Source organism: Lacerta agilis, chromosome 14 (genome assembly GCF_009819535.1).
Source record: "Lacerta agilis isolate rLacAgi1 chromosome 14, rLacAgi1.pri, whole genome shotgun sequence".
Classification (NCBI taxonomy): Eukaryota; Metazoa; Chordata; class Lepidosauria; order Squamata; family Lacertidae; genus Lacerta; species Lacerta agilis.
The window spans coordinates 4,017,664-4,031,475 of record NC_046325.1 but is presented as its reverse complement, the minus strand read 5'-3'; the positions used below and the strand labels follow the sequence as shown (position 1 = coordinate 4,031,475).

At 48.6% G+C, this 13,812-nt stretch overlaps 1 protein-coding gene across 1 annotated transcript; it reads left to right on the top strand.

Moving 5' to 3' along the window:
- Positions 1-3,857: 3,857 nt before the first annotated feature.
- LOC117058559 (diamine acetyltransferase 2-like) lies at positions 3,858-13,812 on the top strand. Its single transcript, XM_033169790.1, has 6 exons — positions 3,858-3,971; positions 5,877-5,928; positions 9,018-9,101; positions 11,374-11,475; positions 12,281-12,321; positions 13,349-13,812. Exons 1-6 carry the CDS (start codon positions 3,909-3,911, stop codon positions 13,523-13,525), a joined length of 519 nt encoding a protein of 172 aa, XP_033025681.1. The 5' UTR covers positions 3,858-3,908; the 3' UTR covers positions 13,526-13,812.

The window sequence follows — 13,812 nt, the reverse complement described above, 5'->3', positions numbered from 1 at the left end:
AAGTGAGGAGGAATTAAAGAACCTTTTAATGAGGGTGAAAGAGGAGAGCGCAAAATATGGTCTGAAGCTCAACACAAAAAGAAACTAAGATCATGGCCACTGGTCCCATCACCTCCTGGCAAATAGAAGGGGAAGAAATGGAGGCAGTGAGAGATTTTACTTTCTTGGGCTCCATGATCTCTGCAGATGGTGACAGCAGCCACGAAATTAAAAGACATCTGCTTCTTGGGAGAAAAGCAATGACAAACCTAGACAGCATCTTAAAAAGCAGAGACATCACCTTGCCGACAAAGGTCCGTATAGTTAAAGCTATGGTTTTCCCAGTAGTAATGTACGGAAGTGAGAGCTGGACCATCAAGAAGGCTGATCGCCGAAGAATTGATGCTTTTGAATTCTGGTGCTGGAGGAGACTCTTGAGAGTCCCATGGACTGCAAGAAGATCAAACCTATCCATCCTTAAAGAAATCAGCCCTGAGTGCTCACTGGAAGGACAGATCCTGAATTTGAGGCTCCAGTACTTTGGCCACCTCATGAGAAGGGAAGACTCCCTGGAAAAGACCCTGGTGTTGGGAAAGATGGAGGGCACAAGGAGAAGGGGACGACAGAGGATGAGATGGTTGGACAGTGTTCTTGAAGCTACTAACATGAGTTTGGCCAAACTGCGGGAGGCGGTGAAAGACAGGAGTGCCTGGCGTGCTCTGGTCCATGGGGTCACGAAGAGGCGGACACGACTGAACAACAACAACAACAATCCGGGATTTTTGTTGTTTAGTCGTTTAGTGGTGTCCGACTCTTCGTGACCAGAGCACGCCAGGCACTCCTGTCCTCCACTGCCAAACTGCGGGAAGCAGTGAAAGATAGATGTGCCTGGCGTGCTGTGGTCCATGGGGTCGCGAAGAGTCGGACGCGACTGAGCGACTGAACAACAACAGAATTTTAATATTCTGTTGGAAACCGCCCAGAGTTGCTGGGGAAACCCAGCCAGATGCATGGGGTATAAATAAATTATTATTATTATTATTATTAAGCTCATGTTTATAGGTTTTGAACACTACCCGTTATGAATGTGCACAAATTACTTGAGGCACGATCAGTGCATAGGTACATTTCAGAGGATTACAGAAACACGCTCCTATCTCCGTTAAGCAATACCATGGCAATGGGGGACTTCAAGCAAAGTTGCCATTTTAACTTGGCCTGCTGCCCATATCAGCAAGCTGTGACTGTTATGTATTGAAGTTCTCACCCTAGGCCACTAGGGCTGTGTGTATATAGTTCATTTCTGCTGCAGTTTTCACTCAGGTCCGCACATGCAAATGAGGGATTGAAAGTGACGTTCAGGGATTGGGTAACTACAGAAAGTTGTTACTGTTCCTTGTAGCTGAGTTCTATATAAGCAGGCTGCTGAGCCCTTCATTCCACTTCTGTTCCAGCCTGCGAATAAATAAGAGCTGCTTGAAAATCACTGTGTCGTGTGCTGTGTCTACTCACTACTTAACAGTGACCTTCCCTTCTCAAATTTACCTCTGTCTTTGTGTTCCTTTGAAGTTCCCTTGTCTTCTCCTGAAGATCAGCTGATTCTCGCTGCAATGCGCCAAATGATAAGGAAGGGAGGGGCCCAAAGGTGGACGCTGTGCATAGAAAATGCAGTTTCTATGCTCAGAGATTGGGGGGGGGTGCAAGGACAAATGAAAAACTGCAGTTTGGGCAACAAGGGGGAAAGGCCCCTATTCACAAAAGTAGCAACTGCAGCTGATTTTGACCTGGTTTGACCTTTGCGGCCTAGGATCCTCATACCTACAGGACCGCCTCTCCTGGTATGCCCCGCGGAGGACCTTAAGGTCCATAAATAGCAACACCCTAGAGGTCCCGGGCCCCAAGGAAGTCAGATTAGCCTCAACCAGAGCCAGGGCCTTTTCAACACTGGCTCCGGCCTGGTGGGACCAGGGCCCTGCGGGATCTGATTTCTTTCCGCAGGGCCTGTAAGACGGAGTTGTTCCACCTGGCCTTTGGCTTGGAATCAACTTGATCCCCTCCCCCTCTTTCCTTTTTCCTTCTGTGATGGAACCCCTATTTGGGGACTCCCCTGGCTTTTTTTCTGGCCCACGTAGGACCAGTCTGGATAGTTGGCCTTGGTGAAGATTTGACGCTTTCCCCCCCAGTTTTTTTATTTGAGTTTCTACTGAAATGAGGCTGCATTTTAATATTGTATTTTAATCTTGTTTTTAAGTTGTATTTTAATCTATTGTTTTTATACAGTACCTGGTGTTAGCCGCCCTGAGCCCGGTCTTGGCTGGGGAGGGCGGGGTATATATAAATTATTATTATTATTATTATTATTATTATTATTATTATTATTATTATTATTTGCAATCGTATTTTCACAAGCATGCCACAACGGACCACCTAAATCACAATGCGGCTTTAAAGAGTGGCCGACATCCATGACTTTTCTCAGCTTTTTGGCTTCCCTCCTCTCCTGCTTCAACTTCTGCCTCTGATTCTGTTTTTCTCTCCGCCACAGACTCTCCCAGCTCACTAAACCCTGTTGCCTCCTCAGCTTCCGACACTTCCCAGGCTTTTCATCGTCACCACACCACCAGTCCCCGACCTGTTGAGCCTTCTTCTCTGGGGGGTTCCCCACTTGGTTCCTCTCACCGTTCCTCTGTGCTCAAGCAGCCCATGGCAACCTCAGAGCTACAGCCCTTCCCCTGGTGGTGCCCTCCGGGCGCTTTGAACTACAACTCCCGCCAGCTTGCAGCCACAACATTCAGAAGGCACCAAGCTGGTGACGCGGGTGGCGCTGTGGTCTAAACCACTGAGCCTAAGGGCTCGCCGATCGGGTGAGCTCCCGTTGCTCGGTCCCTGCTCCTGCCAACCTAGCAGTTCGAAAGCACGTCAAAGTGCAAGTAGATAAATAGGTACCGCTCCGGCGGAAAGGTAAACGGCGTTTCCTTGCGCTGCTCTGGTTCGCCAGAAGCGGCTTAGTCATGCTGGCCACATGAGCCGGGAAAACTGTCTGCGGACAAACGTCGGCTCCCTCGGCCAGTAAAGCAAGATGAGCGCGCAACCCCAGAGTCGTCCGCTACTGGACTTACAGGTAACTGCCAGGGGTCCTTTACCTTTTTAAGCTGGTGAAGGCTGGTTTGGGATGTGGGATAACTCGACGATGCACATGACAGGTGCTCACAGCTGAAGAATTTGGGGCAAAGACTCAAGCAGGTGTAAGGCACGTGATTATTGGTTCACTAGTTGAGATTCCTGCACTGCAGGGCTGAACTAGATGACTCTCGCCGTCCCTCCTCCCAACTCTATGTTTCTCTGATGCCCCATTTTGCCAGCTTGCCAAAGGGGTTTCCCGGCAGAAGTGCCATTTCCACCCTTGGAGCAACACAACTTGCTCTTTTCGAATGCTGAGAAAACGCCTCTTGCTTGCATGGAACGGAGAGGGTTATGGGATGTCCAGGAATCTCTTGCCTTTTGCATGTCTGGAATGTAACCTCTGCCCACTTTTCCATCTGTCCATGCCCGTGGCTGGTATGCGATGCCCCCCTCCCATCTAAAGGGTGCCACCCTTTGACCGAAACCCTCACCCTAAGTGACCTCCTGGGTTCCTAGCCCAAGACTGCTTCAAGGCAGGGGTGAAAGTGATGCAAGCTGGTGCCAAAAGAAGTTAATTTTCACCAGGGGGGAAGAACCTTGTCACCTGTTTATGGGCCAGGGTTTGCAAACCTGCACAACTCCCCAAGAAAACAGCTGACCATCAGCAAATGGGAGGGAGGGGGTTGAGGGAGAGACCCCCCTCCCATTGTCAAATCCAGCGAAGCAGAAAAAAGTCAAGACCATCCCTTCAGTGGATCAGAGTCCAGGACAGGAGATCAGAGAGGAAGGATCTCGGAGGAGCCAGCATGAGTTACATCATACGCCCCTGGGTTGCAGGAGACCTTAAAGCCGTCATGCGACTTATTAGGGTAAGAGATTTGGGGGTGGGGGGGAGGAGGAGAGCGCCTAGAAAGCAGAGGATTTGGGTACAGGGAGTGCCTTAGACCCAGAGCTGGATTTCTGCCCACCCCATTTATTGTTAGGGTGTTCGGGGAGGGAAAGTACCTCTGTTGGGAGACACGTCATGCTGCTTGTGGGGTGGTTTTGTCCACCTCTGGTCCCTGTCCCGCACTCGGCTCTCACCTGCGGCTCCTAGTAGCTGTGGGCATGCGACAACGGCCACACACTGGGAACGGCTTCCACTGGCCGGCTGAACCAGGCGAGGGGAGCCAGTGGGTCTCGAACCCTCTGTGAGTTGGGGACTTCAGCCGCCTGTGAGGACAGACTCTGGCGGATGGAGCGGACGAGACCAAGAGTGGGTCCCATGGTCAAGAGGGAAGTGAGGGGCAGGTGGGGCTCATCCACCTGGGAAGGGAGCCCATCTCAGAGGAGGAAAACTTTGATCCTCAGCCTCCTCTGCCTTGCCAGATATCTTCAGGAGAAGAGGAGGCTCAGGGGTAAACCCTACACAAATCTGGAGCAGAGTCCCTAAGAGGGTTGGATGGGGCCCTGTATGCCTCCTTCCGGCGACTCCTGCAGGCAAGCTGATGCCAAATCTCTTGCTCTGCTTTCCTCTGGGCCACACCTGCGAGGCCGAGAGGGGGGTCTTGTCATCTGGGCAGCCCCGGACCTCCACACACACACTGCCCAGGCTTGCGCCCCAGGGAGGTCACTTCGGTGCCGCTGACGCAGAAGTTTGGCTTCACCCCCGGAGGCACACTCTCTCGAGATAAACAAACCATTTGTTCATTACCTTTACATTCCACCAGCTCAAGGTGGTGAACATTTGTTATTCATTCATGTTTTGCTTTTATCTTCCAAAGGGACACAGGTGGCGCTGTGGTCTAAACCACTGAGCCTAGGGCTTGCCGATCAGAAGGTCGGCGGTTCGAATCCCCATGACGGGGTGAGCTCCTGTTGTTCGGTCCTTAGGCCAGTGTGGTGTAGTGGTTAAGAGCGGTGGACTTGTAATCCGGTGAACCGGGTTCGCTTCCCCACTCCTCCACATGCAGCTGCTGGGTGACCTTGGGCTAGTCACACTTCTCTGAAGTCTCTCAGCCCCACTCACCTCACAGAGTGTTTGTTGTGGGGGAGGAAGGGAAAGGAGATTGTGAGCCGCTTTGAGACTCCTTCGGGTAGTGAAAAGCAGGATATCAAATCCAAACTCTTCTTCCCTGCTCCTGCCAACCTAGCAGTTCGAAAGCATGTCAAAGTGCAAGTAGATAAATAGGTACCGCTCCGGCGGGAAGGTAAACGGCGTTTCCGTGCACTGCTCTGATTCGCCAGCAGCGGCTTAGTCATGCTGGCCACCACATGACCCGGAAGCTGTCTGCGGACAAACACCGGCTCCCTTGGCCTATAGAGCGAGATGAGCGCTGCAACCCCAGAGTCGTCCGCGACTGGACCTAGCAGTCAGGGGTACCTTCACCTTTATCTTCCAAGGATCTCAGGGCGGTGTACATGGTTCTCTCCCCGCCCCCCCATTTCATCCTCACAACAACCCTGTGAGGTAGGCTTGGCTATGGACACAGCGACTGGCTGACTGGAGGATTTGAACTCTGCTCTCCCGGGTCCTAAGCCAATGCAATAACCACTATGCCACACGGCTCCTCGGGTCTGAAATCCTGGAGAGATGCTTCTGCCATTCAGTGTAGGCAATGCTGAGCTGGACAGACCAATGGTCGGAGTCGGTAGAAGTCAGTTTCCTATGTCCCTACGATGCGGCTGGCACGCGGCTGCTCCTCCTTGGGATCTGAGCTCCCTGGGAAGCCAGGAGACGTCTTGTCATCCAAGGGCCTTTGCATGACTCATACAGAACATTTTGCTTCTTTCAGGAATCTGCAGCTTTCCACAAAGCTTTGGACCAGCTGACAACCACCCCAGAAAGTAAGGGAAATTCGGCGGCGGCGGCATTTCGTATTTAAATGGATTGCAGCTGGCACGCCTCCCTGCCACCTTGAGGGGTGCCATCACTGCCCACACCCTCCTTGACAGCGGCCTTGGGTGCTTCCAGACTGTCACCTGTTTTGGGATGGTGATTCCCCAAAAAGATCAGAGGGGGGTTTTTTAGGTTTTTTTTTTTTTGCAATAAGGAAAGTGATGGAGAAATGCAGGGGGGAAGTATGAGATAATATTCACTTTGACAAACTGCCATCTAACCTCCCTGCCAACAAATCAAGATAAATGCTCTAAAAATAGGGTGCCTGTAGGATAAGAGTATTCTCAGCCTCACCCCCCCCCCCCATTTCTGAATTCTGCCTTCTGCAAGACCTTCGGATTCTAGTAGAAAGCAAGATGGCTCTCAAACTGGGATTTGGTTCACCCCGATCTCCATAACAAATATCAGTCTATCGATCTATTGATCTATCTATCATCTGTCTGTCTGTCTGTCTGTCTGTCTGTCTGTCTATAGCTATCTTTCTATCTATCTATCTACAGCGGTACCTCAGTTTACGAACTTAATCCATTCTGGAAGTCTGTTCTTAAATCAAAGCTGTTCTTAAACCAAGGCATGCTTTGCCTAATGAGGCCTCCCACCGCTGGTGCCCTTCCACCATTCAGATTCCGTTCTTAGACCAAGGTAAAGTTCTCAAACTGGGACACTACTTCTGGTTTTGCAGAGTTCGTAAACCGAATCGTTCTTAAACAGGACTGTTCTTAAACTGAGGTAGCACTATATCTATCTATCTATCTATCTATCTATCTATCTATCTATCTATCTATCATCTATCTGTCTGTCATCTATCTGTTTTTTATAGCCAGTTTTAACCAGTTTCATTCTCTCTCTCCCCCAAAGGATATTGGGAACTGTAGTTTGTGGGACAGCCTTGTTTGGTCGTATGTAAGCTTTTGGATACAAATCCTCTTAAGGAAAAAATAAATTTGCCTGTGGGCCAATGATTTATTGCTGCCGGTCAGAGTCCTCATAAGCCATCCTGGCAGAGGTGGACTTTGGTCTGGTCCGGAAAAGAAGGCATTTTGGAGGCTCGGGGTCACTTCACACCAATTAGCTAATGCCCTCTCAACCATGTCAGTCTGCAGAACCGGCCCTGTTACATGTGCCAGATAATATCCGCCCTGTAAGAAGTTGGATCTTTTAGTTGATCTTTGTAAGAAGATGATCTTTTAGTGCGGAACTGTGGAACTCCCTGCCTCTTGATACCAGGCAGGCGCCTTCACGAGGCTCTTTTCGGTGCCTGCTAAAAACATTTTTGTTTACACAAGCCTACCCAGGTTTTTTTAGAACGCTGATTTTAGCATTTTTAGCTCGTTGCTGGTTTTAATTTACTGAATGCATCCGTCTGTCCCTGGAGACGATGGAGGAATGCGCCTTTGGGGGTGAGGTCACAGTGCCTTCTGTGGTTGTAGAGGCCGATGCACAAGATACATGTTTTGTTGCAACTGAGGCAGATGAACGTGTCCAGTTGTGCCATTGCAGAAGTTCCATGGCGTTTCTTCTCTCGGTGTCACATCTGCAGACATCATAATTAATTGATTAATTGATTGATTAATTAATTAATTCCCCACCCATCTGGCTGGGTTTCCCTAGCCACTCTGGGCAGCTTCCAGCAAAATATTAAAATACAATAATTCATCAAATATTAAAAGCTTCCCAAAACAGGGCATCTTTGTAACGCAGAGTTGGTCTGACTAATAACCTTAGTACTGTATTTTTCACTCCATAAGACACACTTTTTTCCTCCTAAAAAGTAAGGGGAAATATCTGTGCATCTTATGGAGCGAATGGTGGTCCCTGGAGCCGAATTTCCCAGGGGCCAAAAGAGGATCATGCCTTTTATTTTACAAAGAGAAAAGGGAGTGTTGAAAGGACCCCGCTCAGCAGCTGATCAGCAAGAGATCGGGAGAGAGATAAGAGTCCCGGCTCCCTTTCAGTCCCGCCCTCCATTGTTGAATGTGCTGCAGAGGGAGGTGGTTTGTTTCCCCAGCAACATGTGACTGGCTGATTAGATTACATGTCTGGAAACTGTAGAAAAGGCTCCCTTTCCTTTAGAAGCTGCAGAAATGTGAGTTGAACCCCATAAAAATGGGGCTTTTCCTCTTTGCTTTTCCCCCTTTGCAAAAGGAGCTTTGCTTTTCCCCCTTTGCCAAAAAAAGCTGCAAAACCTTTAGCTGATCCTCAAAAAAACAGGGCTTTTCCCTTTGCAGAAAAAGCTGCACCACTTTAAGCTGATCCTCAAAAAATAGGGCTTTTCCCCTTGCAAAAAAAGCTGAAAAACGTTTAGCTGATCCTCAAAAATCAACAACAGGGCTTTTCCCTTTGCAAAAAAGCTGCAAAACCTTTAGCTGGTCTTCAAAAAAACAGGGCTTTTAGAGGAGGAAAACCAGAAAAAATATTTTTTATCTTGTTTCCTCCTCTAAAAATGAGTTGCGCCCTATGGTCTGGTGCGCCCTATGGAGCTTGTCGCTCTGCAAGAACAGGATGTTGGGACTAGGTGACTAGGTGAGCCGTTGGCCTGATCCAACAGACTGTTCTTGTGCTCGGGAGCGCAGAGACAGATGCAGGACAGATGTGCTCAAGAGTCTCCTCCAGCACCATAATTCAAAAGCATTGATTCTTCACCGACCAGCCTTCTTTATGGTCCAGCTCTCACTTCCATACCTCACTACTGGGAAAACCATAGCTTTAACTAGACGGACCTTTGTCGGCAAGGTGATGTCTCTGCTTTTTAAGATGCTGTCTAGGTTTGTCATTGCATTTCTCCCAAGAAGCAGGCATCTTTTAATTTCGTGACTGCTGTCACCATCTGCAGTGATCATGGAACTCTGTTGTTACTGGTATATACCACCTATATATCATTTTCATAATGTTTTCTTTCAATGCACTACATGCAGTAAATTTTATTCCCTCATTCCGTAATTTCCCCCAGCAATCTTCTATTTGTATATTATGACCAATATCTATAGCCCAATGAATCATAACAGTGCTTTAAATAAATCTGTCCCATTCTTTGTAGTTCTCAGAAAAGATGGGTTTGAGAAAGGTTCCACCTTCGGATGCCTTGTAGCTGAGCTGCCCCCGGAACAGAAGAGCAAAGATGGTAAGCGAAAGTGACAGGCTGAGCCTTGCAAGGAAAACTGCTAAACTTCTTTTTGCCGTGGGTGGGAGAGTGGAGCAGTGTTGCCTAGTGGGTGGGGAAAGCAAAGGAAACTGGCTATACTGTCTATACAGGTGAAACTCGAAAAATTAGAATATCGTGGAAAAGTCCATTGATGTAAGCAATTGTTTTCATTAGATACTGGAGTTTAATATATGAGATAGACTCATGACATGCAAAGCGAGATATGTCAAGCCTTTGTTATAATTGTGATAATTATGGCATACAGCTGATGAAAACCCCAAAGTTGAGATTGTTAATTTGGGGTTCTCATCAGCTGTATGCCATAATCATCACAATTATAACAAACAAAGGCTTGGCATATCTCGCTTTGCGTGTCATGAGTCTATCTCATCTATTAGTTTCACCTTTTAAGTTGAATTACTGAAAGAAATGAACCTTTCCACGATATTCTAATTTTTCGAGTTTCACCTGTATAGCTCAGCAGGTAAGGGACAGAAATACAAAACCGGGATGATTATCAGGATGAGGAGCGATTGTTGGGGTTGTTAATTCATTACACAATATGCTGCAGGGTGAATGAAGATGGGGATGGCCTCTAAGAGAATTAGGCAAATTCATGGAGGATGAGAAGGCCGTTTTTGGCTACTAGCCAGGATGGCTGTGCCCTGCCTTCAACACTTCTGAACACCAGTTGCTGGAAACCACAGGAGTGGGAGAATGTTGATCCTGTGTTCGAATCCCGCTTGCGGATTTCCCGTTAGGACAGGAGTGTCCAAACTTTTTTCAAAGAGGGCCAGATTTGATGAAGTGAACATGTGTGAGGGCCGACCAAAGTTGCTGACCCAGGATTTTACCCCAGGAAATAAACTGCCACAGGGGCCAGATTAAAGCGGCCAGCGGGCCGGACTTCGGACATGCCTGCGTTAGGGCATCTGGTTGTTCCACTGTGAGAACAGGATGCTGGACTAAGTGGGGCCGTCGGCCTGATCCAGCAAGCTCTTCTTATATTCTCATGTGAATTAAAACTCAGAAAAATGATGGCAAATCTGCTACTTCTCGTGCCCCCAATAAAACAACCGGGCCCTAAATACCTGACGAATCGTTTTGAAGGAGGTGTTCCTGGTTACAATGACTCTCAGGTTCCTCTCCCTTCCGGCACCCCAAGGGAGGGATCCAGAGATCGCTTATCCCCCATGTGGCTTAGAGCGTCGGACCAGCACCTGGGAGAGGACACACTTGGACCTGCTGCCGCCTACCTCACAGGGTTGTTGTGGGGCTCAGTTGACCTCCCCGGAGGGAACGGTGAGATAGAAACGCGATGAATTAAATGAGTGGAATTGTGGGAATTGCACCTGGCAATATCTGGAGGGTGCCATGTCGGGAAGAAGAAGAAGAAGAAGAAGAAGAAGAAGAAGAAGAAGAAGAAGAAGAAGAAGAAGAGTTTGGATTTGATATCCCACTTTATTACTACCAGAAGGAGTCTCAAAGCGGCTAAAATTCTCCTTTCCCTTCCTCTCCCACAACAAACACTCTGTGAGGTGAGTGGGGCTGAGAGACTCCAGAGAAGTGTGACTAGCCCAAGGTCACCCAGCAGCTGCATGTGGAGGAGTGGAGAAACGAACCCGGTTCACCGGATTACGAGTCTACCGCTCTTAACCACTACACCACACTGGCTCTCCCCTCAAAATAACTTTTGACCTGGATGCTCGCAGCCGCTAGAATAGCCAAAGCCTTTTTTCTCCCAGTTTGTGGGATGGACTCCCCAGGGAGACAACATTAGGCGCCAGGCGAAAACGTTCCTCTTCAACCCGACCTTTGGCTGGTTAACATCCTATAATATCCTTTTAAATAGGTTTGTGGGAGGTTTAGATCATTGGTTTGGTTTGTTCTTGTTTTTATTATGGATGTATTTTGTGTTTTTATCTTGTATTTTGATGCTGTGAACAACAACAACAACAACAACAACAACAACAACAACAACCGTATTTTTCCATGTTATAAGACTAGTTCCCCCCCCCCCCCAAAAAAAAAACATGCCCAAAATTTGGGAGCGTCTTATACACAGGGGCCAACCCCCCCCCCATTTCCTTAAATCAGAGTCCCCCCAAAAATAGGGGGCGTCTTTTAGATGGAAAAAATATGGTAGTCATAAAACTGGAGGTGAACTGATGCTGAATTTGGCAGGATTTATCGCCCAGCCCATTCCCTTTTAATATGCTGTTTACTTTTGCTCCTCCTCCCTCCTCTCCAGGTCGCACAATAATCGGGTACCAGTTCCATTACCTGTCCTACTGCACGTGGTACGGCGGAATCCTCTTCGGCGAAGATCTCTACGTGGTGCCGGAATTCCGAGGTGCCCGGGAAGTTGGGTGCCTCTGAGCATGTGCAGAGTGCGCCCTTCTCTCTTCTCACTGACCGCACAGACGATAATCAGTAAACTAGGATGAAGAATAGTGAAGGATTGGAGGGCAGATAAGCGGGAAAGACTCCATAGCCTTTTTTGGGTCCATTTTATGGGTTTGCTGGATGGATTTAACTGGCGGGGATGTGGTTGTTGCAGTTGCAATAAAGTGTCTGGATCATGGGTAGGCAAAGTAAGGCCCCGGGGGCCGGATGCGGCCCAATCGCCTTCTCAATCCGGCCCGCAGACGGTCTGGGAATCAGCGTGTTTTTACATAAGTAGAATGTGTCCTTTTATTTAAAATGCATCTCTGGGTTATTTGTGGGGCGTAGGAATTCTTTCATCCCCCCCCCAAAAAAAGTAGTCCGGCCCCCCACATGGTCTGAGGGACAGTGGACCGGCTCAGGGCTGGAAAAGGTTGCTGACCCCGGTCTGGATAGTTTCCTGCTGTACTGTAAAGATAAGAATCGGTTATTTCACCCAGTTTTGCCTCTGGCCCTGCCCATCTCTGGTATGTGGCCCCCAGAAGGTTGTGTCTATGGGAACCTGGCCCTCAAGACTAAAAAAAAGGGTTTGCACTGCAACTGCTTTTCAAAAAAAGTCCTCAGCTACAATTTGGCAATATTAACTCAACCAAGCAAACCTTTTTAAACCGAGAAAATCAAACCCTAGTTCAAAATGTCTACAGCTAAAAATGAAGTGTGTTTAACTTGGTCATTCATTCATTCATTCATCCCCCCCCCATTTTCCCAACCAGGAAAAGGCATTGGCACAAGTTTAATGAATAAAGTGGCAAAGGTGAGACTGGATGGGGCCGGGGTGGGTGGGGGTTGGGGGGGGATGTTGTCCCTGACTGAACTAGGCCAGAGTGTGAATGGACTACCCGGTATTTATCTGTTTCCTACATTTATACCATACCTCCTTCTCCAAGGAGCTCAAGGTAGCGTACATAGTTCTCTCCCCCCATATCATATCCTTGCAACAGCCCTGCGAGGTAGGTCAGGCTGAGACAGAGTGACTGGCCCAACCATGGCCACCCAGTGAGCGTCGTGGCCGAGGGAGGATTCGAACCCAGGTCAGGTCCTAGTCCAATACTCTGGCCACTGCACTGCACTATATTTCAACTCTGTGCACACACTACTGCAGGGGTAGGCAACCTAAGGCCCGTGGGCCGGGATGCGGCCCAATCACCTTCTCAATCCGGCCCACAGACGGTATGGGAATCAGCGTGTTTTTACATGAGTGGAATGTGTCCTTTTATTTAAAATGCATCTCTGGGTTATTTGTGGGGCATAGGAATTCGTTCGTCCCCCCCCCCAATAAATAAATATATATATATATAATCTGGCCCACCACATGGTCTGAGGGACGGTGGACCGGCCCACGGCCGAAAAAGGTTGCTGACCGCTGCACTACGGTGTACCTTCAAAGCCCATTTCTCTGCTGAAATAATTATTTAGCTGCCGCCGTTTGCTAAAAGTTCCCAGGGATTGTAACTACGGTACCCAAAATTCTTTGAGGCAAATGTTCTTAAGGTTGTATACTGCCCTGAGATCTTTTGATAAAGGGCAGTTTTATTCCTGTTTAGACCCACCCACCCAGATGCTTAGAAGGTTGGGATACTGCTAATCAGCTTTTAGGATTTTAAGTGCCGTGTGTTTTAAAATTGAGTCGCGGATTTTACTTGATTTCCTTGCTTTGAGGAAAGTAGGACCTGCTTTGAGGTCGTTCCCCCCCAACACAAACACAATGAAGAGGTATGGATAAATTTTTATGAAATAAAATGAATGAATAAGAGCCTCCGATTCTACCCCCACCCCCTCAGATCGCGCTGGAGAAAGGCTGCTCCGAGTTCCGGTTCATCTCTGCCCGGTGGAACCAGCCAGCGATGGATTTCTACGCCAAGTTGGGAGCCGTGAACGTTACGAATCGGGACCACTGGCACCTCTGCCACATTGAAGGGGAGAGTGTCCGGAAGCTAGCGGAGCAAGCGAGGAAATAGGAGGAGCCGAGATATATTGGCAGTACTTGTTTGGCCCAGAGAATTATTCAGAATTCCATTTTTGTGCCCCTGGCTCCAAGCCTTAGAGGCCATTTTGACAAAGGTTTAGGCCCCCTCCTGCAGGACGGACCTTCACCAAGTCAGATGCCCTCTGGAAATTTTGGACTACAACTCCCATCAGATCCAGGGAGCTCGGCTGCGCTTGCTCAGGATGATGGGAGTTGTGGTCCAAAGCATCTGGAGGGCGCCAGGTTGGCGAAGGTTGTGCTACACCCCAAACCCCTGTC

Coding starts and splice junctions, on each gene's coding strand:
- LOC117058559 (XM_033169790.1), top strand. CDS start 3,909: ATGAGTTACATCATACGCCCCTGGGTTGCAGGAGACCTTAAAGCCGTC. Junction 9,102..11,373: donor GGAACAGAAGAGCAAAGATG/GTAAGCGAAAGT, acceptor CCTCCTCTCCAG/GTCGCACAATAATCGGGTAC. Junction 11,476..12,280: donor CGTGGTGCCGGAATTCCGAG/GTGCCCGGGAAG, acceptor TTTCCCAACCAG/GAAAAGGCATTGGCACAAGT.